The 27045-nt window shown below is 43.4% G+C and overlaps 1 protein-coding gene across 5 annotated transcripts in view; it reads left to right on the top strand.

Annotated features, from left to right (window-relative positions):
- Window positions 1–27045, top strand: part of LOC111151358 (potassium voltage-gated channel subfamily A member regulatory beta subunit 1) — a 393149-nt gene that overhangs the window by 267155 nt on the left and 98949 nt on the right. For all 5 annotated transcript variants that reach the window (XM_022509353.1, XM_022509326.1, XM_022509336.1 and 2 more), the window contains exon 2: window positions 12855–12898. In XM_022509353.1, the coding sequence (XP_022365061.1) occupies window positions 12855–12898 (44 nt within the window). The remainder of the gene's footprint in view (window positions 1–12854; window positions 12899–27045) is intronic.

Raw genomic sequence — 27045 nt, 5'->3', positions numbered from 1 at the left:
TCATCTGCTTTCTGTCCTTCTAGTCTTTTCCAGAATGTTACATAAATAGGCAACACTTACCTTTGGAAGCCTAGCTTCTTTCATGGAGCAAAATGCATTTAGAATGCATTCATAGTATTGTATGAATCATGAGTCATTAGTTCATTTCTTTTTATTGTTGAGTAATATTCCGCTGTGTGAATGTACCCTAATTTGCTTATCTATTCAATTCTTGACAGGCATCTGGGTGGTTCCCAGTTTGGGATGATTATGAATAAAGTTGCTATAAACATTTGCTGATAGCTGTTTGTGTGAACCTAAGTTTTCAGTTCACCTGGGTAAATGCCCCATAGTGGGACTGAGACATCTTTTGTTAGGGGTATGTGTAACTTTGTAAGAAACTCTCAAGACGTTTCCTGAAGAGGCTTGCATTTCTGCCGGCTGTGCATCTTTGCCAGTACATGGCATCACGTTTGTTTTTGTTTCGTTTTTATCTTAGCCATTCTAGTAAGTGTGTAGTGATATCTCGTTATGGTCTTAATTCGTGTTTCTCCAGTGTCTGATGATGTCGAGCACTTTTCCATGTGCTTATTTGCCATCCAAGTATCTTCTCTGATGAAATGTCTGTTCAGGACTTGGGCCGTCTTTTTGTGGGGGTTTTCCAGATATTTTCTTTTGATCTGCAGTTTGTCTTTTGATTCTCCAAATAGTTTCTTTCACAGAGTAAGTGTTTTAAATTCTTATGAAGCCCAGTTTTTCAATTTTTTAATGGATTGTCCTTTTGGTACTGTATCCAAAAACTCTTTGCCAAACCTAAAGTCTCATAGGTTCTCTCATTTTTTTTCCTAGAAGTTTTGTAGTTTTTAAGTTTTACATTTAGCTGTATGATCCACTTTAATTTTTGGATAAGGCATGAGTTTTGTATCAATGTTCATTTTCTTATATATAGACAGTTTTTCCAGCACAATTTCTTGCAAAGACTATCCTTTCTCCATTGAGTTGTCTTTGTGCCTTTGTGAAAAATTAGTTGACTATACTTATGTGGGTCTATTTCTGGCCTGTTTATTCCACTCCACTTACTGTCTATTCTGTTCCGTTTATATGTGCTTCCTTCTTTTTAGCAAGACCACACGACTTTGATCATCAGAGCTTTATGTTAAATCTTGAAATTGGGTAGTGTGAATCATTCCAACTTTGCTCTTTTTATTTATTTTATTTTTTAAAGATTTTTAATTTATTCATTGTGACAGAAAGAGCATAAGCAGTGGGGAGAGGCAGAGGGAGAGGAATAGGGAGAAGCAGTCTCCTTGCTGAGCAGGGAGCCCAATGTGGGACTCGATCCTAGGACCCTGGGATCATGACCTGAGCTGAAGGCAGACGCTTAACAGACTGAGCCACTCTGGTAGCCCCAATTTTGTTCTTTTTAAATTGTTTTGCATATTCCAGCTTCATCACTTTGCCATATATATTTGAGAATCACCTTGATATCTATGAAACATATTGCTGGAATTTGAATTGGGCTTATATTTACTTCAAACATCAAACTGACTAGAATTGACATCTTAACGGTATTGCTTTGCAATCCATCAACAGGGTATATCTCTCCATTTAGTTAGATCCTCTTTGTTCTCTACCGTGTTTTGTCACTTTAGCATATAGATACTGTCCCTGTTTTAACAGATGCATAAATACATATTTCATTTTTAGGCGGCTGTTGTAAATAGTGTTGCTTTTTTAAAAATGTCAAATCCTAATCATCCATTGCTAGGCATACACTTGCTAAATTCACTTATTAATAGTTCTAGGAGGTTTTTGGTAAATTCCTTGGGATTTTTCTCCAGAGACAATCATGCTGTCTGTGACATTGAATAGGACAATTAAATCTTAACAGTCACTCTAAACGCAAAACAATTAGGACCAAAATAATAAGTAACTCTGGAAGTTCACATCAGGGAGATAAAAAAAGGCTTCTCAGACTTAGTCATTTGAACATTCACTTAGTGAAATACTTATTTGTACCACATGGTGCAAAGTGTAAAGAGGTAGTCAGTCATAAATCAGGCATGGCTCCTATCGAGTACTGGGTAACTGAGGAAAGGGAATAAGACGTGAACAATAGTTACTGTATACATATAAGAAGGTGATAAGGATGATCCAAGAGCAGGAGAGAATCTAAGGGTGGAAGAGCAGGTAGGAGGCCATTAGGCTTAAGGATCTGACCAGATAATGCCTATGGACTAGTTAGGATGGAAGTGGTTTAAATTCCAGGCTGACTGGAAGAAAGAGTAAGATTGAGGCTGAACACAGAAGTAGACCTCGGTCATGACTCCCCTTCTAGCCCAGTTCCAGGCTCTGTGGCTGCAAATACCAGAGGACAGGACTTGGCCCTCCCAGTGACCGCAGATGAGCTGGTGGGGGAGACGGAAGCGGGGGAAGACGAAAGGTATGACGGGATAGACCGCATCCTGCCAAGCAGTTTCCTAACCACCAGCCTCCTGTGACGTTTGAAGAAGCAGTCCTAACCCTACACTGGTTGAAAGAAGAGTGAAAGTCCTCAATATTGATTGTTGTCCCTCCACTCAGGGAGGGCGAATGGGAGAGGGAACCTGTATGCGGTGAAACAAGATGCCGAGGACCAGAGCAAGAATTCAAACCCGGGTGGTATCTGTGTGATAACGGCTCTCACTTCAAGAGCATTTCCCATGTGCCAAGCACTGCCTTAAATGCTTTAATCCTCACAACAGCCCTCTGAGGTAGTTGCTGTTATTATCACCAGGAACAGATGGGGCACAGAGAGATTCCGTAACTTTCCTGAGGTCTCAGCGATAGGAGGTTGGTAGAGGTGCTCTGCTCTGCCTTGTACTCTGCCACCACACAATGCCAGCCAGTGTTTGCCAGTCAACTCCAGAGCCTCGCTGGCCAACAGGAGCGAAGCAAGCACATGACGATAGGTTCTTCCACTACCGCCAGCAGTGGCCTCAGAGCCCCCACCGTGAGCAGCCCTGCACACCTACTCTGCCCCCAGCATAGGGCTGGGCGTTGGAAATAACAGATGCATTAGACCCAGTCCCTGCCCTCACAGAACTCGGTCTAGAAGGAGAAACAGCCTTGTATGGAAGGAGTGTAATATGCACTGTGATGTATGGCCCTGCCCCGATGGCAGATGGAAAAGATGCGAACACACAGAGAAAACACATTACCTTTCCACTCCTCTGTGAAGAATAGTGAAAGGCAAACTCATGCATTGTGGCTGAAAGCATTTCCTTTTGATGAAGTGCATATCTAAACACCAACATGCCCCTCAGTCAGGTTCATGCCTCGGTCTCCATCATGTTGCTGACTTGGCTTTCTCTTGAGAAAGTCACAGATGCGCCCACAAGTAAAGGGAACGCAAAGATGTGGAGCGTGTAGCTCCTACCTCAGATGCTTTTTTCTTTCATTTTGCCTTTGAAAGCTGCACAGCTCATTACAGTGAAAACGAATCATAGCTCTCTCACAGACTGGATGCCAGGGAAAGCTTTACCTTTGCTTCATCTTGTGGAATTTCTTTGAAAATAACTCGTCATCACTGGTGGAAGAAAACTTTGAAAACTTTCGATTTTCTCTTCTTAGCTTTGGAAATGGCAAGTATGAGTATCATATTTTCATAAGAAAGTATGGTTATTCTGACATGAGGAGAGATGTGATCCTGGATGAAATGTGGAAGGGGCAAAGTGCATTCTCCCCTTTGGGGGGGCTGCTTCCTTCATCAAGCTTCCTTCCTTCCCCCAACGCCCACTTCATTTCCCCTTCCATCTCTCTCAGATATTTAGTGCTTTCTTTCTTGATCATTCCTTCAAATCTCTCCAAGGTGATGTGAGGAAAAGGTTAGCATCTCTTTCACACTAAGGTGTAAGTGACTGGCAATAGTTAACAGCTGGGCCTTTTAAACTGGGACAGCAGAGCGTGCCCATGTTAGGATCAACATGGCACACCTTTGAGACAATAGACCAGCTTGAAGAATTAGGAAGAAATATCATTTTCTGTTTAAACAAGCACAGATGCATGAAATGGAATATGAAATGACTGAAGGAATGAATCACAGGAAAGTGAACTATTATACAAGAAATATTGTGCATGAGACAAGCCACTTCTTGCTAAGGCCCCAGAGCCCCAAGGCTGGCAAATCCTCTCCTCTCCTCTCTCTCCTCCCCCAGTGGGTAAGCGCCGCAGTCCCCACATCTGCAGGTGGGTGGGTGGGTAGGGCCTATAATGCAATACCTCAGAGTCAAGGATTTATATCCAAGCAGAGATAACACAAGCGGTGGACCTGAATTTGGAAGTAAATCCAGTAAGAACCTAAGGAATATTTTTTGACTTAACTAAAATGAAACAAATAAATAGATACACTAAAACATCAACACTTTCAACAGCATTATACGCATTTGAAATAGGAGCAGTGGGGTTTGGCATATTTAATTTTGCTTTCAAATATTTTTCAGGAACGTCTCTGCTCCCAGTTTGAAAGAGATGCTTGCAAACTTCCATTACTTTGTGGCAGATGAATGCCCAAAGGCATTTTTAAACAACTTTTATCTTTTATTTGCATCCAAGATTCTTGGTGCAGAGGCCCTTCTACCAGTCCAGTGAAGCCTAGACGCCTCAGAAAAAGAGCTTTTAAAAGTACATAACATGAAGTACGCAGAATTCCAATTAAATTGAAATTGAAATACAGTTCAAAATATCTAAAATCTAGATTGTAGCTTAGTAAAACATGCATTTCCTTACTAAACTCTAAGGGCAGGTCGAATCCCGCAATTTCTAAAGATGATGAGTGTAAATGGTGAATGCAAATAATTTTTTGAGCTCTCTGAAACAACTGTGATGTGACATTGAAATGTCTGTAATTCCTACTGGAGGCAAAGTCACAGGTGATGTGAGTACTTCCATGGTTTGCTGCCTACATTCATAATTGCTGGAGATGCTCCGTTTCGGTAAGAAAGTAGTGAAAAAGAGAAAAGTCTTGTTTCCATTCCACATTCATGAACCTCCAAATTCTATGCTCCTGAGATAAAGATTCTAGATTCTTCTGATTTGGAACTCTGAGTTTTTTATTTCCAGGTGTTTGGATGTCTTGGGTCTTTGACACAGTAAAAGCAGAGTAACTTCTAGATAAGTAGTAACTAGACCTGGAGGAGCATTTCTCAATTCCGCCCCCTCCCCCCGCCCCCTATCCCCTGCAGAATACCTGTTTGTGTAGCCCTATCCACATAACCTTCTGTCCCATCTCCATTTCCCCGCTCCTGGAGATCCCAGAACCATTCGAAATTCCTCAGATTCGCATGACTTCTCAAACTGCCTTTGCCAACACAGTGCCGCCTTTTCTTTTGTCTCCCTTATAACCATCTTTATCCCCCCACTTTCCAGTTTTCTAATGATTCTCGCAAAATGACTCACGATTTGCATATAATAGATTCAGGATGGTTGCCATGTCTAAGCATGATGTCTAAGCACAAAGAGGTTCAAAAGGTCGGGGAAGCAGCTCTTGCCAGTCTCAGAGGTGGCCTCCTACCAGCTTCAGTACCAGAACCAGAACCCCACCAGAGTCCATGTTTAAAACACCAGTTCTAGGAAATAGGGCAGAAAGCAACGCGTTTATTGAACACTGAAACATGCTGGGACTGGCGCTGCATCCATATTTTCTCACTTAATCATCAAAAATAAAAAAGTAATAGGCTATTAATATCTGCACACATGACTGAGGAAAGAAGCTTAAAAGGGCTAAGGAACCCGCGCAAGGTCACCGGCAGCTAGCACGGTCGTCTGCGCCTGCATGTCAGGGGCCCGCCAGCCTGACTCCCACCCGCAGGGCTGCTGAGATGAGTGCTGCGGGCTCACAGCAGTCCCCTCAGGGCTGAACAGGAAAGGGCGTTCCTCCGTCCTCCAGGGACTGGATCTCTCTGCAGCCCTCAGCACTGCGGGCCACTCCTGCCCTTCTAAAACTGTCCCCACCTTTGCTTCCACACCCACACTTGGCCTTTCTCGATCTCCGCCACTCCTCTGTCTCCTTTGTCAACACACTTTCTCTCTGCCACCTAGCATGATGGAGCTTCTCAGGGCTGGGCCTTGGCCATCTTCTCGGACCACTCTTTCCCTGGGTAGCTGGCCCCAGCCCTTGGCACCTATTAACTTCCATACCCAGAACACCTTCTCCCTCTTCTGAGCTCCGGGCAACTAGCTTGGATATCTCATGCATATCTCTTTTCCCAAATGCCCAAAGGTGATTCAAAACCCTCTATTTCTTGAATGAACCCTACTTCAGTGAAAAGAACCCCTCTTTACCTAGCCGCCCCTGTCAGAAATCTGAGAATGGCCCATTACTTCTCTTTCTCTTTCACCCTCATAGTCAATCAAACCCCAGGTCCTGTAGATTTTGCCTAAGAATATCTGGAATCTTCCCCATTCTCCTGTCTCTGCCAAATCAGAATTCACGGTACAGTCATTTCTCATCAGGATTCACAAAGTAGCCTTCTAACTCCTCCTTTTGTCTTCCTTTCAATCCTTTCCTCTGTTTAAGTTTTTCAGCGGTTTTCCATAACTCCTTCATACTCAGATCAAAATCGGTAACATAATCTAACCTGTCAGACGCCTTTTGATCTTCCTCCCGTGACTCCCCGCCGCCACCCAGAGTCACTCTGCACTCTACTCTTCTACTGGCCTGTACTTCTTTCACTTCTTCAGTGACCTTCCAGCCTCTGAGTATTTGCACATGTTCACTCTGCTTAGAAGGTTAATCCCTATTCTTTTCATTAAATTATTTTCTAGTCCTCCTTTGGATCTCAGGTTAAATGCTGCTTCCCTAGAAAACTTTCCTTAAGCGTCCAGATCAGGTCAGCTTCTCCAACATCCCAATTGTATATTGAGGGCATAGTGTTCTTTTATCAAATAATTAACTCTTTAGTATCTGTTTCCCCTTCTATTATGTAAGCTCCATGAGAAAAGCTACTATCTGATCCTCAGCCCATCCCCACCCCTAATACAGTATAGGCTTAGTGTGTGGTTGACCCTTGGTATACCACTGTTGGACCAATTAATTACTTATAGGGGTCTCTTTCTGCCATACTTGTCTAGACCTTTCTAGAATCTACAGGTTAGCACATGATTTTGTATATTCAGTGAAAATATGAATCTAGTTGGAATTTACAACTGACGAATGACCTAACCACTTAAATCAAAGAATCTGATAGAATCCTATTCTACTTTGTTGCTACTTAAATGAAAGTAAGAATGAAACGAAGTTTCATTGTGCTGCTTGTCAGTGTCTGTTTTCAAAATGCACGGCTACATCGTTTTTTTGTGCCTGGTGGTTTCCAAATGAGTCATTATTCTCTTCTCAACAGAGATGAATGGTGCCCTCCTAAATGTTATTACCATTTGTAGTCACCTTCATGGCTGTCAAAATTTATGTTCTTATGCAACTATCAAAACCAGCTGACTGACAGATGAACATGTCTTTGGCTCTGGATTTTTTAAAGAAGGTTCGATGTACATTTCTTTAAATAAAAAAGAAAAATCCGTGTACCCCAGATTTGACTAGTAACTTCCTGGTGGGGCACCGCAGATTAGCACAATGTGATTTAGAGAGATTAGTAAAACCTTTCCAACAGATGAGACAGCAGGTGACAAAATGACCTGTGTACATGAAAACAAGTCAAACTAAACTCACATACTTTTAAGTCATGCCTCTTGTCCCAGGTAATATGCTGCTTTCTTGGTCAAATGCAAGGTACCTATGTCAGCGAGCTGCTCCTCTTTTCTGAGCAGCTTACAACTGGGAATAATGTCTAAGACACACCTGTTCAGGAGAAAGCAATTTAAGATAAGACATTTGTGCTGCCGGTTTCTGCTTTTAGCATCTGTGATTTGTAAAGGAGCTACAAGCCTCACAGTGGCTTGTGAGACTGGGCCTGATGCTTGATTTCAGTTCTTACCATTATTGCCTTAAAATTTAAAAAAAGCCTGATGGATGCGTCACACAATGACACGAGGAATTCTAACTGCCTCTGTCACAGAACTAACCGTTGGCCTAAGATGAGTTCAGCCTTGTATTCACAGAGGGGATGAACCTGCCCACAGGGGGTTGAGGGGGGTGGTGGTGCAGGGAGAGGCAACCTTGGTGTTCTCAGGAAGCTGTATCTCTTTTCCGGATAACTCTTTACTGAAGCTTTGATTTAAGATTTAGGGTTTCCAGAATTTGACTGACAAAGCTAAGTGTCCTGTGCCCCCATACTGATGTCATTCATTTCTAATATTAGCAGCAGAGCAGGCCAGGTTCGCCCAGGAAAGAGGAGCTTTTATTTTGAGTTGAACAGGAGCAGATACTAAAAATGAAACAGTGAGACTTCCTTCTGGCATATCTGACACAGATAAAATAGGTAAACCGGAGCAATGAGACTATTTTGACTCAAAAGGGAGAGGGATTCAATCTAATTAGGAATTTGGTGTACTTACAGAAGTTTTATGTAGCCTCAATTGTGTGAATGCTGAGGAATTAAGCAACAAAATGAAATTCTAGAAAGTTGTTTTGTTGCACACAGTCACACGACATCATGAAGTAGTCATGAAAATTCCATATGTGGGATGGAGAAGGTTCCAAGGCATCTGTTAGAGCCTAGCATGATATGTAAACTTTGCCATTATTTGGTGTTATAACCATGCAAACAAGCTTTTGATGATACAGTTTGTACTCACTAGATCAAATATGTCCAGTATTGGGGCTTCTGTTATCTATCATCTATCTATCTCTCTATCTACCTATCTATCTATCACCTGTTATCTAGCAAAGCTTAAATGGGTCAGAATAGCTGGACCATTGCCACATCTCCATTTAGTGTTGTGTAGACATGAACAGAGGCAGAAGGATGCAGAGGCACCATAGGTAATCACAGAAATTGTGTTGGAGTTCTATGAGCTGAATTGGAGGGAGCTAGTTCCTCCCATCTCCTACATCTGCTGAGTGAGAAGCATCATCACGTGTTGAGAATGTCTTACACGGTAGGAGTCTCATAGAGACTCACCCCTGGACAAAGTAAAGGCAGTGGACTTGACCAGATATGGCTCATGACAGAAAATGCTTCTTGCTTTTAAAACAACCACTTTAAAAACAACCTCTCATTTTAAAAACAAGCACCTGGGTGGCTCAGTAAGTTAAGTGTCTGCATTTGGCTCAGGTCATGATCCCAGGGTCCTGGGAGCAAGTCCCACATCGGTCTTCCTGCTCAGTGGGGTGTCTCCTTCTCCTTCTGCCTGCCACTCTCCCTGCTTATGTGCTCTCTCTCTCTCTCTCTCTCTCTCTGCCAAATAAATGTTTAAAAAGAAAAAATGAACCAACCAACCGAGTTTGGTAACCATTCCCTCTAGAGGGTGAAGATATTTAGAGAGAGTTAAAATAAAAATACCAAGACTCAATGAGGAAATCTATCGCCTCTGTATAAATATTTGTCTGTCAGGGAAATTTTCACGTAGTACAAAATCTTCTAAGGCTTTCATTCCAGAAAAGCTGGCCTGAGTGTTTAAATATCAGGGGCAAGAAAGTGAGCTACGTTTAGCACTTGCTACTTTGCAATTTGTTTTTGCTGCCGATTCTCAAGTTTTTCAAGTTTGGGCTTCCAAACCCATAGCAGAATGATCATCATCTTCCTGAGTCACTGTCATAAGGAAAATAGGGCAGGTCTCCCCACCTTGGTGCTGGGGACATTGCTTGGTAAGTACTCAGCAACATAACCTTGCCCTATTTCATTTGCTAGGAAAATCTCTCGCTCTACATAGTTTTCTGTACTCCCTGTTGTTCTCAAAATCGTGGAAAGATTAAAATTACGTGAAAATCCTTACTGGGATCTTCCCCCCCCCCCCAATGACACCTACATAGTGACACAAATACAGGTCTGAGATAGCTCCTTCATATTTTCCCCAAAGACTTCTAGGGGAGGACACACCCCACTGTATTGTAATGACATGGTTGCTTTTCTGTGCCCTTCAGTAAAGGCAGGGATAGGGGCACCTGGATGGCTCAGTTAAGGATCTGCCTTTGGCTCAGGTCATGATCCCAGGGTGCTGGGATCAAGCCCTATATCAGACTCCCTGCTCAGCAGGAAGACTTCTTCTCCCTCTCCCTCTGCCTATTGCTCCCCCTGCTTGTACACACACACTCTCTCTTTTTCAAAAAAATAAATTCTTAAGAAAAGAAAGAAAGAGAGGAAGAAAGAAAGAAAGAAAAGGTAGAGGATAAAGAACTCCTTGGAGGTAGAGAACCATAATGGGTTCCCCTCTGTATTCCCACGACCTGCCCATTGCATGGAACATGATAGCCTCCCAGTAAGTCTTTATTGATGCATCAATGTTGAATATCTCTACCTGGAAGACTGCTGCACACTATGTGGTTGACCCTTGAACAATGTGAAGGTCAGGGGCACAGACATCCTATTGTTGGTTGGAAAACTTTCTGATAACATAGTCCACACAAACTTTGTATATTACACGCATTATATACTGCATCCTTACAATAAAGCAAGCTAAAGATTATGTTAGGAAAATCATAAGAGAAAATACATTTACAGTATTATATTTATTTTAGAAATCCATATGTAGTGGACCCATGCAGTTCAAATCTGTGTTGTTCAAGGGTCAGCTGTACTGATTTTTTAAATTCTATATTTTAATTTTTAAGTATTTTGTATTTATGTATATATTTACTTTTTTTGTTTATTTGTTTTGGTGTAGTCTTTTTTTCTTCTCCCTACTATATAGCTTTTGTTCTAGATTCCTGTCCTTTAAAATCAGTAGACTTTGAGACTAAAAAAGAAATCTTCAGATTTTATATCCTGTGGTTTTCTGAGAAACTACTAAAAGAATACTTTCTCATGCAAATGATTTTCATGGGAGAAGTCCAGTAATTTCTCTCCTCTTTAGTAGTTCAAGATATTTTTCACACATTCCTTTATGCAATAGTTTCCTTCCAGGTGTCCTTAACCCGCTTCAAATGGGAAAATGTAGCACTAGGTCTGTGAGAGGGGAGCAGAGTCAGAAGGCACCCAAAATAATTATGCTTTGCATTTGTCTGCTGTATGATGCCTTAGCATACATGGTCATGTTCCAGTCCCACAGACCTGATGCCAGGTGAATGGCCCAGGCATGTGTAATAGCTCATCTTCCTAGTGAAGAAATTGAACCCCAGAGGAAAGAAGTGATTTCTCCAAGCTTCCCTGGCTAATTTCAACAATAGGTCAGAAACCTGCATCTTTCACCTCTTTGCAATGTGATGCACTTTGGACGAGGCTATGAAACTAAATGTGTTGCTTAGGTGGCATTTTATAGACAAGAATAATAAACAGAGGGAAAAAACAGATGCAAAAGTGAGAGCGCTGTAGTTACTACATCTAAAGACAGCTGACTTGTGGAAGCATCGAGAGAGCACCTGGAAGAACTGAGTTCTGCAGCAGTTGGAAATGTCTGTGCTTGGGGTAGAAGCGGTAGGGGCAGTAGAGGGGTGGGGGTGTGGGGAGTGTTCTCAGAAGAGCATCTGACCAGAGGCTAAAGGATACACTTTGCTACCATGTTTCAATTATTTAAGCTTCATCTCCTCACATTAGACCCCTATAAAATTCTAGGAGGTGTTCTCTCTGAGACTTTGATCTCTTCCATGACAGCTGTGAGGCAGATGGCAGGAAGATGGGGTGGGGGTAGGTCTCCACGGGATACCTTACCATGTAGACTAGAGCTCCTCGTTCTCTATTTAAAGAGTGGAAATGTGTTTCCTCTTCTTGACAAGCTTTCAAGGGTGAAAATCAAAGGGATGGATGGGGGGGGAACTATCATTTCAAAAATCTTGTAGCAATTTTATGTAGCCTTTGATAAAAAATAATATGACAGTCCCCTACTTCTGATGGTTTGACTTAAGGTCTTTGACTTTGTGATGGAGGGGAAGCCATGTGCATTCAGTAGAATTCAAACTTTGAATTTGAATCTTTTCCCAGGCTGGCAATATATGGTAAGTTACTCTCTCATGATGTAAACAGCCAATACACTTACAACTGCTCTATACCCATTCAACCACTCTTTTTTTTTTTTTTTTTTTTTCGGTATAGTAGTCAATAAATTACATGAGGCACTCAACACCTTATTATAAAAAAAGGCTTTGTGTTAGATGATTTTGCCCAGTTGTAGGGTACTATAAGTGTTCTGAGCACATTTAAGGTAAGCTAGGTTAATCTATGATGTTTGGTGGTTAGAGGAATTAAATGCATTTTCACCTTATGGTATTTTCAACTTAGGCTGGGTTTCTAAGGACATTGTTCCATTGCAAGTAAAAGGATATCTGTAATATAGTTTAAACAACCTAAAAGATCATCTTGAATTTTTTCTTGTAATAATCCCCAACCATCCGTAATAATACTCTGTTTTAGAAGTCAGTTTATTAGTTACTTGGCCAACAAATATTTATTAAGGATCCCCTGTGTGTCAGGCTCTGGGGAGGAATAATAAATGAATAAGGAATGACTGGCTGATGAATGAGATACAGATTTTGCCCTCAGGGAATTCGTGTTCTAGAAAGAGAGAGAAAATAAATTTGTAAACAAATTCATAAAGATCATTCAGGGCTGAAAAGCTGCATTTTGTGGGGTCTGTTTTCATCTTGTGCTGAATCTGAGCACACTTTGAGTCTCCTAGCCCCCGAATGGAGATGAAAGACTCTTCGCAAGACTATAGACCTGCACCCGCAGCTCTGCCTCTATCGCAGCTCTAGTCAAGATCAATGTCAAAAGTGAGAAATAGTATTCATAGTTCAGTGTGTTTCACTGAGAAAGTCATGACCATATGTTGCTTTATTTTTATTCCAGGAATCTTGGAAAATCAGGACTCAGAGTTTCTTGCTTGGGTCTTGGTAAGTACCAGGGGTTTATCGTGTGTGTGTGTGTCTGTGTGTGTTGTGTGTGTTGGGTGGGGGTGATTGGGAAGTGGGAGACTGGGGAGAACACCAGGGGAGTGACTGGGATCATGTTAAGACCCAGTGTCAGGTGAGGAGGGGCTTCCTGACCAGCACTGACCCACTTCCTCTGAGCCTTTCCTGCCCAACACAGCCCTTTCCCTCTTTACACCCCAAGAGGGGCTGTGGCCATGATGCCTCATGGGGTCCATCAAGAAGAAATAAATCTGATACTAAATCACACCTTAGAGGAAGAAATTTATGTGTTTCATGTGTAGCATGTGTAGCAAAAGTCTACCTTTGTATGCATTGTATGCTCACCTCACCTGTAGCTTCATCTGAATCTTTTTCTATCCTTATTTTCCCTTTGCCTAATTTACTTACTTATTTTTCTATACTGTTGTGTATTTTATGTACTTTTATAATGTACCTTAAGTACTCTCAGGACAAATTACAAATTGTGTGTGTGTGTGTATAAATATAAAATTTCCTCCCAGAAAATGTAAATATTTAAAGAAGAGTAAGTTGAGATGGCAGTGGTAACAACATGAGGATGGTCTGAAACAGTGATATCTGAGTGTGAGACTTGGGGAGATATAAGGCTTCCAGATTTCTCCCAGATATAGAAAAAAGCAGCCTTGGTGTTTGGGTCCTTCCACACCATAAGGACTATTCCTGTAACCTAAGAGAGTCTAGATTATGATGGTAGCTGAGGCAATGATGAGAAGTGGTCAGATTATGGCTCTGTTTTGGAGGCAGAGGCTGGCAGGTTCTTTGATTCTTTGTGGAATGGAGGACAAAAAAGAAGAGGCAAAGATGACTGGGGGTCAGGGGAGGGGATTGCTTGAACAGCAGAAGGATGGAATTCCCGGTAAATGGGGTGTGGGAGAATGAAGAAGGAGAGCTTTAGAAAGGGGGAGATGAGAAGATCGATTTTTTGGATGTATTAAGTTTCAGATACCTGTTAGATATCCAAGACAAAAAAGGTCGAGTAGGTAGATGGATATGTGAATCTTGACTTTAGAAGAGAGATGTGGGCTAAGAGCATGATGACTTGAAAGACCTCAACATGTAGATGCTGTTTAAGCCACAGGACTGGACGAGAATACTATGGGAGTAAGTAAAGATAACACATGGGAGCAGAGGGTCTGAGACCTGGGAAGTCCGACATTAAGGAATCGGGAAAATGAGCAACAGTCAATAAAGAAAACTGGAAAGATGCAGCCAGTGTGGCAGAGAAGCAGGAGAATGTGGAGTCCTGGAATCCAGGTGAAGAAACTTTATAGGAGGATGGAGTGACCAACCCTATTAAAGGAGGCACATAGGTAAGCAAGATGAGGGTCAGGAATTGATTGTGTAGCAGCAGGGAGGTCACTGATGACTTTGAAAAGATCATTGTTTGGGGGTAGAGAGCTCATACATGATCAGAGTGGGTTCAAGAGAGCAAATGGGTTCCAGAGAATAGCTGATGGCTACTCATTTGATGACTATTTCTGTAAGAGGAAACAGAAAGGAGGGGCAGTTGGCTAGGCGGACAGAGTCGGAGAGAGTGCTTTTTTACACATGGAAGACGTGACAGCGTATCTATATGCTGATGAGGACGTCCTTTTGAGAAGGAAAAAAAATGATGTAGGAGAAGACAGAAAAATACCTAGAATGATTTCTCAAGACACAAGAAGACAGTATCATGAAAGCAGGCCAAGTACATGGGCTTTTTGAGTGTGGTGGGTGGTTGACTGTGGTGGTAACTCATGGAAGTTCTCTTCTATTGCTGCTGTATTCTCAGTGGAAATCAGAAGCAAGGTCACCAGCTGTTAGTGAGGATGGGAAGGAAGTGTTGAAAGTTGGATGAGAAAGAGGACATCCAGGAAAGCAGAAGAGTACATAGACCGAGTGATACATCCCGGTGATCTGACAGCATTATGGGTCTGCTTGAGGTTCATGCTACCCAATTTAAAGTGAGCCCGTCTCCGTGGCTGGGTGTTTTTCCTGCAACGGCAGGTTGGAGTTTCTCAAGGGCATGTGATGAAAAAGAGAAGCCAAGAAGCTGAGAGTTTAGAGAAGAGGGTGATTATAATGGCGGGCCTCAGAGTTTAAACTGAGCAGAGAGGAAGATGAGGACTAGAGCCAGGAAAACAATCCATGAGTGAAATGAGGAGGGGGAGGGTTAGTGGGAAATGGGTAGGACTGATGAATCGTGCAAACAAAGGGACCAAAGATTCTTGGAATAAGAGCGGTAGAAACAGACTGAAGGATAAAAAGTGGTAGTTAGAAAGGGGAATGCTTAAAATTGAGATGATAGGTATTCAGTGTTGGGTAGCAACGAGTCTAAGGTGTGTCCGTTGGCAGAGGGTGACTGGAGTTGTGCTGAAGACAAGATCAGTTGAGAGGAGGAGGTCAAAAAACTGAGAGATGAAGGTGCAGGGAAGGCTTATCTTTGGGATCACTGAAATCACTAAAAAGTGTGACAAAACTAATATTGAAGGGGCTCCTGGGTGGCTCAGTCGGTTAAGCAGCTGATTCTTGATTTCAGCTCAGGTCACGATCTCAGCGTCCTGGGATCGAGTCCACCTCTGGCTCCACGCTCAGTGGAAAGTCTGCTTCTCCCTCTGCCTCTGCCCCTCTCCCTGTAAATGCACTCATGCTCTCTCTCTCTCTCTCATATAAATAAATCTTTTTTTTTTTAAAGAAAAACTAATATTGAAGAGAGTGACAGACAGTAAAGCCAGAGCTAAAATGTGCAAAGCATGAGCGAGAATGACTAAGGGAGGTTAAGTGACTGTAACATGGGAGCCTGGTGATGTGGGATTCAGAGCCATGGGCAGACACTGGGGAAGGGCTGGGAGGAACATTTCTTGGCTCCTATTGAATGAAAGTGTGGCGACCAGGGAAGGGACAGTAGTAAACGAATCAAAGGTAGTAGCGACAAATTGTGCCACCTTTCACTGTATTTCAAAGATATTGAAGACTATCGATGCCTGAGGTTTTCTGACTCTCCTGAATGATGATTTGGGAGGTGAGGGTGATTGGTCTTCATTCACCATAAATCTAAGGGAATGTGACATTTGCTTAATTGATGGCTCTGATCTTGTTACCATTTACTTGAGTTTGAAAGACTCTGGAGATTCATTATCTGAGAGAGTTTGACCTTAGTTTTTTTGAGAATGTGTTGTATGGTAAACAATTATTCACTATTTATCGTTGAAAGAAATCGCCTATAAATATAAATTTAAAAATAGACTAGGGGTCCCTGAATGGTTTTGTTGGTTAAGCATCTGACTCTTGATTTCGGCTCATGTCGTGATCTCAGCGTCGTGAGATGGAGCCCTGACTGGGTTTTGCACTCAGCACAGAATCTGCTCGAAGGTCTCTCTCCCTCTGCCCCTCCTGCTTGTGCTCTCTCTTTCTCTCTAAAATAAAAAATCTTTTAAAAAAATTTTTTAAAGAAATAGCATCATCTAAGAAAATATAAATTAAGAAATATAGTGAAAAATCATAGAAATATCTTATAGTATCTGTGGCAAAAGAAATTTAGTCAGAAGAACCTAGAAAACTCAAGCAAAAGCCCTTAAAACGATAAAAAATTTAGGTGTCTATGAAGTCCCACATGTAAATGAGTCTCCAAAGGGGGGACAGCGTTTTTTTTAAAAAACCCAGTGCATGTGTGTGTGCGCGCGTGCACGCACGGATTCCTTTTGCTGGTTACAGGGATACCAAGATGAAAGCAGCAAGGATGCTGCTTTCAAACTGTTCCCAGAGTCATAGGAGCTGGGCATGTGGAAACAGACACTACATTTAGCACATAACCTAATGGAGAAAACAAAATGAACCAAGCGTGAGGAGAGTCTCCTGAAGAATTTGGGACAACTTCACAGGAATGTGCTGCTGGAGTTGAGACTTGAAGTCATCAAATGGAGAGAGAGGGTGAAGGATTCCGGGTAGATGGAGCAACGTGAGCCTGGGACACTGCATGGAGCAGTGGGTACTTGGGGAAACTGTAGGGTATGTGTAGAGTATCGTGATCGCAAGGTGTCTGCAAAGCACAAGGATATACGCCTGGAAGGAAAGCCAGACCTGATCATGAGAACCCTTGTTTGCCTTGCTAAGTCATTTAGCGTGTGCCCTCTAGGTCTCCGGTGTTCCTCCAAGTCCTGAGGTTCCCAGGTCCCAAGGAAACGCTCAGGGGTGAGGCACAGACAGGGCTGACCCCCCTCGCCCCACCCTCCTCCTTCTCTTGCCACAGCTTCTGTCAGAGGAGCTCCACTTTTTCTAAACGTAAATGTAAATATAAAAATTTTTAATGTAAATTTTGATATAAAATTTTGAAAGTAAATGTATATTTTTAATATTAATCTATTTTGTAATAGCATATGTAATAAAGACTTGATCTTTCAGAGCAGTTTTAGGTTCTCTGTGAAATTAAGCAGAAAGGATAGATTGTTCCCTTACCCCACATACCTACAGCTCCCCCGACAACTGACATCCCACACCCGAGCACCGCATTTGTTACAGTCCTACACTGGTATGTCATTATAACTCAAGCTATGGTTTACTCTAGGGATCTGTATGTTGCCTGGTGTCGTATGCTCTGTGGGTTTGGTCATGATGTGTAGTCATCATTATAGTATCACACAGATGATCTCCATGCCCTGAAAATCCTCCGTGCTCTGCTTATTTATCTCTCCCTCCCCCACCCCTTGGCAACCACTGATTCTTCTTCTATCTCCGCAGTGTTGTGAGTTCTAGAATTTCATACCGTATAGACATCCCACAGTATGTAACTTTGTCAGATTGGCTTCTCTCACTTAGCAATGTGTGTTTACGGTTCCTCTCTATCTTTTCACAGTTTAATAGCTGATTTCTTTTTGGTGCTTTCTATTCCATTTTGAAGGGAGGGATAAAAGCGTCTTTCTGCCAGAAAAATGACAACAACAACAACAACAACAACAAATTTTTAAAAACACCGTTCTACCCCGTGAAAGCCATTTCAACGCTTGAATCAGGAGCAGGACATCATCAAACGTAGCAGACTTGTTTCTGACAGCTACATATAGCTAGATTGAGGGAAAGGGTTGAGAATGGAGACATGGAGATGAATTCGGAGTCAGGCAACGAGGAGGTAGTGCAGGAGGCATTAAAGAGCTGCAGGAAGGAGGAGATAATTCCAGAGGAAGAACAAATGGGACTTGGCAACCTGGCGATGCAGGAGGAGAAGTCTCCCTGAGCAGAGGAGGGGGCCTGGGTTCGTGGATGGGGCATCATGGTGGAAGAGCTATCATCTCAGAAGGAAGAAATGCAAGAGGAACAGTAAGAGGAAGCATGGCTCAAAGAAGCAGGAGCATTGTGGGGACAATGACCAGAGAGCCTGTCAACTTCTGGCTTCAGAGATCTAGTGGTCATAGGGAGTGCTGGAAATACAGACCCAGGAACTTCTAGCAATGGCAAACCCAGGCTTATCATTGAGGTCACCTGCAGATACAGAGGACTGAGCTATTTGGATGGGTTTAGGGCACCTGCCTGGTAGAGTGTACCAGGCTGTATGCTCCCCAAGAGCAGAGACCGAGTTTTTTTTCCCCTACACCCCTATTGTACTCTTAGCAGAACACAGTATCCAGCAAATTGTAGGCACTCTCTACTATTTATTGAATGAATGACAGGCTAGATGGACCCATGGCTAAGGAATGGCAAAAAGCCCACGGAGTCCTAGTGAAGATCTAGCTGAAGTTAGGAATCATGAGTAGCTGGGGTCCAGCCAGCTACTGTTTTTTTGTTTTTTTCCAGCAGCATATCAACACAGACACAGGGAAGGCCAAGTGGAAGTGGGAGGTGGGGAGTGGGAAGAGGATGCAAAAAGAGGTCCAGCATCACAAATTGTCCCCAGGGCGTGTTAGGGACCAGAGGGTCCACTGCATACACTGTGACACAAAGTTCAGGCTGGGGTAGGGCTCAGAGCCATATCTGCAGGGCTCTCCCTCCTGCAGTTAGGAGGCCTGTCTGCCCACACTGAGTTACCCCCACAAGGTCTCACATTAGCAGCAAGAGGCCTGCCTGATTGGTGCCATGGGAGGTGACACACCGTGGTGGGCAGGTGCCCCTACAGGTGTTTGAAAGAGACTGACTTACCCTGCACTGTTCACTCTGGGAGTGTTCTCACCGCTGTGGGTGGGTGGTCCTCATTCAATCAGTTGAAGGCCAGAATAGTACAAAAAGGCTGACCTTCCCCGACTAAGAGAGAAATCCTTCTCCCTCACTGCTTTGAGGTGGAACATCAGACTTTTTTGACTTTTAGACTTGAAATATCCTTTTTTCCTCTGCTCTTAAGTCTTCTGGCTTTTGGACTTCAACTTAAACCATGGGCTCTTCTGGCTCTCAGGCCTTCTGACTTGGACTGAATCTGCACATCTGTTCTCTTGGTCTCCATCTTGCAGATGGCAGACCTTGGGACTTCTCAACCTCCACAATGATATAAGCCGATTCCTTGTAATAAATCCCTTTACATATATATGTACACACATGGATATTTATATATATATATATAACAAATCTATGTATAAATACAGATTTTATATTCTATTTTAAAATATGTATTATAAATAGAAAATATATAAATACTTACATATAGAAAGATATGGAATAAGGAATTATATTTAAAAATTATAAGATTCTGTTTGCCCCAACACTTAGGGATAAATGTATTTGGCTAGTTTGGGTTTGTCTTTTTTTTTTTTTTTTAAGATTTTATTTATTTATTAGACAGAAAGATACAGTGAGAGAGGGAACACAGGCAGGGGGAGTGGGAGAGGGAGTAGCAGACTCTCCACTGAACAGGGAGCCCAACGTGGGGCTCGATCCCAGAACCCTGGGATCATGACCTGAGCCAAAGGCAGATGCTTAACAGCTGAGCCACACAGGTGCCCCCATTTTGCTCGTGTTTTAAAGCATCACATAGGGCGTGTGGCAAGCTGAGCAGCTAGAGATTTGTAGGAAGTGACGCACGATATCTAGGGAGCGGGGAGCCCAGACGAAGGGATGTGTGGTCACATGCTCATTTTTCAGAAAGATACAAAATACCATCATCCCAAAGGAGGTTTGGGCTCTGCTCTGACCAGGAAGGGCATTTTATACTGTGCTACGGGATGAGGTTTGGTCTGGGTTTGAGCAGGGAAAAGAAGGAACACCCCATGCTTCCAGGGCCCTGTTTCCCATAAGCCTCAGGGCCGTAACTCCTGGGCAGGGCAGACTCCCATCACGCCGTGCTGCCCTCTTGAGGCAGCCCCTTCACACCTCACTCTGGAAGGAACAAAGTCCCAGAGTAAAATATTAAACATCTTGGGAGCCTACACCGAGTCTCTCAAGAGGTGGTTTTTCTGAGCTCTGGCTGCACATCAGGATTACCCGTGCCTTTAAAAAAATGCAGGTAACTGGGGGTGCCTACGTGATTCAGTCGGTTAGGGGTCTGACTCTTGATTTGAACTCAGGTTATGACCTCAGTGTCTGAGATCGAGCTCCGCGTTGTGTTGGGCTCTGAGCTAGGCTGGGGAGTCAGTTTGGGGTTCTCTCCCGCTCCCTCTCCCCACCTCCACTTTCTCTCTCAAATAAATAATCTCTTTAAAAAAATAAAAATGCAGATAAGCAGCTCCCTCCAGACCTTTTGAGGAAGACGCTCCCAAGGCCCATTCCAAATGCAGGTGTTTTTAAAAGGTGGCCCTGATGATTCTGAAATGGGGACAGGCTTAGAAGCCATTGCCCCAACCAGGTGGAAGGAGATGGAGACTTGTATGAAGGGGTGCTGGGGAACCAGCATATATGATCCCCTTCTGCTGACCCCTGGAGCTGGCCCAAGGCATCCCCACCTGAATGGCAGGCGCTCAGAGGAAAATCTGCTTAGCTGAGACCTGGCCTCGGGACTTCTCTGGAGTGGAAAGTTCCTGGGGCAAGCAGATTGGGCTCACTTCCCCTTCCATTCAGCACCTGTCACCTGGGCCTGTCTTGCCTTATACCCTTCCCTAATCGAGGGAAGCTTCCAGAGCAAAAGCAATGAATTATAAGACTAAGCTGTGTGGGCTTCTTTTTTTCATGTGTTGTGTATGTGCAGAACATTCTCCTGGCTCATCTCCCTCGGCCTTAGAGATGCTTTCACGGGACTAAATATCTTGACACTAGGAGAACATGACATTAAATATTTAACATAGGTGATATTATTTTTGTGATATCCTTCATGAGTCTCATTCTTGTTGCCAAGGCCAATGTAAACTAGCCCCTTTACCTGTCATTATAACAGCATGACAACAAGAATTTATAAAGTGCCTCTAAGACACTTGAGAAACCATTGAAAGAGTACAATGTCTTCCTTTAGAGAGTTTACCAATTTTTTTGCCTAATACAGAGTGAACTATCTTAAGACCAAAATATCCACAAAATTTAAATACTGCATGAATATTAAATGTAGACTGAAAGAATGTGGGGCTTGTCACCTTTCCTGGAACATCTACCTTGAATAATTGCCATGGGGCCTACACATTAAAACTGTAACAGGCGTTTGTATTTTTACAAGATTGTTCTAGAATACTGCTTCCACATTTCCTGCTTTCATGAATTAAATCCTTCAGAGTTGCTGACACCCTCGCTATACTCTGAATTGCCAGTGAGTCCTGGCCATGTGCCTTTGCCTTCCCTTCTAGAGTGTACTGGGAGCTAAGATACAGCCAGCCTGGGAGAACGTCTGCCTGATGTCCCACACGTTGCCAGAGCCATGGCCAGGGGAGAGCTGGAGGACAGAACACAGAGAGATCTCTAACACCCCACTGCACACTCCCCTGTGCACACACCCACCCACCATCTCCCTCAGGGCAGTTGTAAAAAGATGAGTAACCTCCACTTGCTACCTGTGGTTCAAAAATGAAGCCAGTAATTGTATGATCACCAGGTAGCAGGGGAGAGAAGGTCCTCCAGAAACCAGGTGTGGGCAGTTTGATGGAACAGATCATTTATATATACACATGGTCTCACACTTATGAGAGGGGGAATTTGTCCTTAGAGTCAACACCCCCTGTACAAATGAGAAACATAGAGGCAAGAAGAGGGGAAATATATTGTCCAAGGCCAGTGGTGGAGACAGCAGAGCCCACATCTCTTGCCTCTGGCCCTCCACTAGCTGCCTGATTCCCACTGCCTCATCAGCCTCCAGCCTCCAAGTGCCCACAGCCTCTTCCTAGCCTCAGCTTCCTCCTGGAAAAGAGAACCATCGGACCAGGCACAGAAGGCTCCTTCCACCTCTCAAAGTCATGATGTGGGTGATCAAGTTCAGGATGAGCCCAGTGTGGCACTTGGGTGAGAAGTCCTTCTTTCTGCTTTAGAACCAGAAAATGTGGGAGGCTGAATGGCTCCCTGGACTCGCTCTCGAGTTAGGGTAGGCAATCAGACAGAATGGAGACCAGAGGCCACGTCTCATGGCCCATGATCCAGAGTGCTTTCCCTGGAAGAGATTTCCAAGTAAGACTGCAGCTGAAGGCAGACAATTTGTTTCCGCTTGGATACCATGAATGAAGCTCCGAACTCCTGACTTTCCCTCCGTGCATATTGCCCTAAAGACGTCAGAAGTCTTGCCCATAGCTCCTGGACTCAGAGAAGAAGCCTAAGACACACCTTGTGTACATGCAGGTCTATTCATAGTGTCGCCTTGTGCTTTGTCCCACACACTACATTTATAAGGTTATTTTCTTAAACCTAGACAGCATAAAAACCCAAATGGAAGTTCAAGAACGTTTCATAGTTTCAGTCCGCAATACAGCTGAATTCCTCTAATCATGAGACTAAAAAACCAGGGGAATCAGTTGGGGCGCTGTCCTCCTGTGAAACAGGGTGTTCGGGTTAACAGCGTGCAGAGCTACGGGAGCCACCTCTGGGAGGGCAACATGAATGCCTGAGGGGTGAACAGCTCTGGGTCAACACATGGAGGGGAAATGTGTGGAGACTCATACCTCTGCCTTAGAGGCCTCAGCTTGTTGAAATCAGGAATAAAATCCTAGTTCTTTTTACAGATGTTGAGTGTGAATCAATCCAGAATCTTCTTGACTAAGTGAACAGAAAACCCAGCCAAAGCAGTGAAAACATCAGCTTATGCCAGAATAGAAACTTCTGGCTTAATGCAGGGATCAGACTCTGAACTCAGCAAGTGGGAGGTTTCATTCTCAGGTTCCCCTCAGAGTAAAAAGATGGTGGCAGCAGCTCCAAGCCTCATGTTTTATTGGCTCTGACTGGCTTGTGTATCCATCTCTGAACCAATTATTGAAGGAATTCAGTCAATCAGGAACCAACCCTGAAGCTGTGGAAGGGTTTAAATGTACCTCAACCACAGAATGCAGATTCCCAAAGGAAATTTAAAGTGCTCTTGCCTAAAAAACTCCTCGTTCCTCTGCTTTGAGTTAAGAAGAGAACATAGCCCTGGAGCCTGAAGACATTTCCCCCATCCCCATTTTAGCTTATCTGAGCTTTTTCTATGTCTTTGGTGGCCAAGGTTGAAAATTAAAATTCTCCCAGCCTTTTCTACAGTGTGAGGTATGCTCAGAGTTTGGTGGCTCAGCTCACATTGACTTCTTGTGACCTCTCTTTGCCTAATCACCAAAACTCTCCTCTGGGGGGGATATATGTAGCTTTGTCTTTTTAATATACTCTCCTTCACATTTTCCCCCCAAATGTTGAAGGATCAGTGAGCCCCAGGCTCATTTACAAATAAAAGCTTCATCCTAACAGTTGGATAATGAAAATATGCAAAGGAGGACCTCCATGAGAGCAAAGCAGAAAATACTTTCAATGCTCATCTTATATCTGACAACTAATTAAGATAGGAGGAAGAGGCCACCCAACATGTAATTATAGAAAATGGGTGATGAGGTAAGGAGCAGTAGCTGAATTAGAGCTGACAGTCTAGCCATGGGGCTCTCTTCAGGCTGTGTGGAAGGAAACAGGAGGATGAGCCTGGCTGGTGGGGCCCTGCTTCTGGTGACTGGGACTTTGTCATTTTTCTTCTTAGTTGTTCATTCACCTCCCCTAAGCGTCCGCCTACTGCTCCACGGTGTCCTTTCCCTCAGCCCTGACTGGGCAGAAAGTGTGCCTGCTCAGCCTCAGACGGTACTTGTAACCACTGGTTGCTGAGAAGAGGAGATGGGATGGGTCCTGAGACAGTTCTGGAAGTGGCTATCTATCTGACTTTGTCACCCCTCACAGCATCACCAAGCTGAAGCTGGAAGAGCAAAGCAGCCCCCCTCCCTTTCAGCACCTTCCTGGGAGAGGCGGTTGGCTGCCATGACCCTGCTGGTGGGTCTGCTGCCTCAGACACCACCAGCGCCTTAGTTTGTGAGCTCTCAGGGGGCCAGGAACCATGATGGATTTGCTTATTCCCATCAAGCACGGAGTCTGGCACTTTTCTCATTCATTCTCATGTTCAGAGATTGCACAAAGATGTGCCTGATGCTGTGCTGGGGAAAGGAGAGAAGAGATGCCTCAGAGCCCTGGGGGCTCCAGGAAACAGAGCCCATATTATCGTTTGCCATTTTTGCCTCCGCCATCTTGGCATGGTTCTAGGGAAATGATGGGGCCTCAATAAATACTTCCCAAATGAAGCGATAAACTTAGGAGGAGAAGCCTGGGAATCCAAACTAGCATGGCCTGGAGAAGGAAATTTAGGGGAGAGAAAATGATGAGAGAGAGGACTTTGGGAGGATTAGGAAGAATACTGGAGGCCATGCCACAAAGCTTAGAATTGATCTGTTTTGTGATGGGGAGTCACTTGGCCAGATGCATTTTAGGAAGCTCATTCTGGTCACAGTGGTCACAGCAGACAGCAAATTAGAGAGGGCTAGGAATAGAAGCAAGGAGAGAGACTGCCCAGGACTCAAATGTTCTCGCTTTTACAGAAGATTAAATGTAACAATCAGTTAATTGCTCACTAACTGTGAGCCCCGTTCATCATACTGTGTGCATGTACAGAGCGCCTGTACAGAATACATATGGAAATCGTGAGTAAATGAGCCTCGACCAGATTAGCAAGCAAAAGATGGGTAAAGGAAATTTTTTTAAAAGCAAAAAAACAAAAAACAAACAAACAAAAAAACAGAAAAATGACTTACTATAGGTGTCAGCATAACAAATTACAAAGGTTTAAAGATGGGGTTTTAAAAAGTGCTGGTTTCTAGATATGTTCTTTATGTTAGAGAACACAAAGAAATGTAAAATAAAGAAATAGGCAAATGAAAATCAGACAAATGTGAACAAAAATGAAGTGGAGTGGTGTTGTGAAATTCACATTCAATGAAGTAGAATTCAGGCAAGGAAAAGATAGAGTAATGAGAGGTGATAATCGGTCGACTGAGGTCCCTAAGAAGGAGCAAGGGCATCTGCAGAGAAAAAAATCTTGGATAGAAAGAACCCTCTTTCACAGTGATAGGAAGAGAGGGAAAAGGACAGGTGTTATTTTAGTTTATAGTCCCTTAACTCGGGAGCCAGTGTCAGGCACACACCAGCTGAGGGGGAAGGAGATGGGGCGTCTGCATACCAGGGGAAGTCTGTGGGCAGTTGCAGGCCACCAGGAAATGGCCAGGACATCAACTGTATCTGTATTGGGTAGGTTGCTGGGTTTGGGAGCAAGAAGTAGAGGGGATTATAGTTTGTCAGCTTTTATGTTCTCTGTGAAGCAGGAAGCTTGATTATCTGCTGATGTTGGAGGAAGAGGAAGTGGGGCCTGAGGTTGAGAAAAGTAGGGCATCTTTGAAATCCAAACAGTGGAGAAAAATGATCAGAAACCAGAGCTGTGGTGGGCTCTAGGTGTCATTACTATAGACTGAGAATTTACAATGCAGCCGTCTCTGTATTCTGTGACTTTGTCCAGCACAGCTCAGCATCTTAGTTATGGGTGATGAGAAGCCAACAGTCAGATTTATCCCAGTGGTGGGGGAGGTGGGGGGAGGATTGCTAGGCAGCCACAGGGAAGGAACAGGGAAGCCATGGAGTTGAGAATAGGGTAAGAAAATCATTTAAATACTGAATCTCGTCATTCAGACATCCTAAGCTTCCCGGTCAAGGAAGGAATAGAAGACAAATTAGACTGGAAGAAAGTAAAGACTTTAAGGACAGAGTGTGTGGGGAAATGTAACTGTCCAAGATTGGCAAGGGTGAGAAATTCTAGCACACGAAGGCTAATCCCCTGATTTCTATTATATGTATTTAGAATATGAATGAGGCACACCTCCACCCAAGTTCTCTTATGTGTAAGTTCAGTTCTGTATCTCATGGCAACTTTGTGGTCTTCTGTTGCCACTCCATCAATGTTTTCTACTGTGTCATCTAATAGTCATGGCTGGTCGTGCATACTTTTTTTTAAATTGAGGTTTATACTTGGGAGTTTGCAATATCCAAGGTGTGCTGAATGTATATAGTTCCTATACCAGTGTAACTTTAAGAAGACTTGGCATTTTAGTCACATGGATCAGTGGTTGCGGTGTCCATCTCTAATTGCCCCACTGAGCCATATGAAGAAGACAGTGGATTCTCAATTACCTCTGCTGGGAACAGTGACACAAAATTGAAAATGTGTTTATGTTTGTCTTTGGCACGAATTTTTTAACTTCTGTTTGAGTATGGGTTCCACAGGCACGAAAGCCTATTCAATTGAAATCAAGTGTTGTCTAGACTGAATAAAATATGCAGGAATGGCATAATGACCCAATAGCCCATCTCTGCCTAGGCTTCTGGTAAGCTTTTAGACCTCCATATTGAATTAATCATTCTACACGGCACCAGTGGGAGAAATTCCATCGTGACCCCATCAGACTGATGTGTCTCACTTATAGCCTGCTCCATCAGGATTGGTGGCCCTTGTTATGTTGTCCCAGAAAACAAGACTGCTGATGCTCTTTTTTATTCCACCCGTTTTTTATTCTCACTAAGCTATTTTTGCTACAGTCATTTACTGCCACTGGGATTTTTGTACAAGGTTAATAGTACTAATAAAATGAAGGGCAAAGCACCAAAGAGAGAATCTTGAAAGAACAGTCTGTTACCCTTTATTTGGTCAGGGTTAAAAACCCTGCAGGACATTACAGTCTTGA

Source organism: Enhydra lutris, unplaced genomic scaffold (genome assembly GCF_002288905.1).
Source record: "Enhydra lutris kenyoni isolate GAN:26980312 unplaced genomic scaffold, ASM228890v2 scaffoldscaffold2, whole genome shotgun sequence".
NCBI lineage: Eukaryota > Metazoa > Chordata > Mammalia > Carnivora > Mustelidae > Enhydra > Enhydra lutris.
The sequence above is the reverse complement of the archived record's forward strand: the minus strand, read 5'-3'. Positions and strand labels throughout refer to the sequence as shown.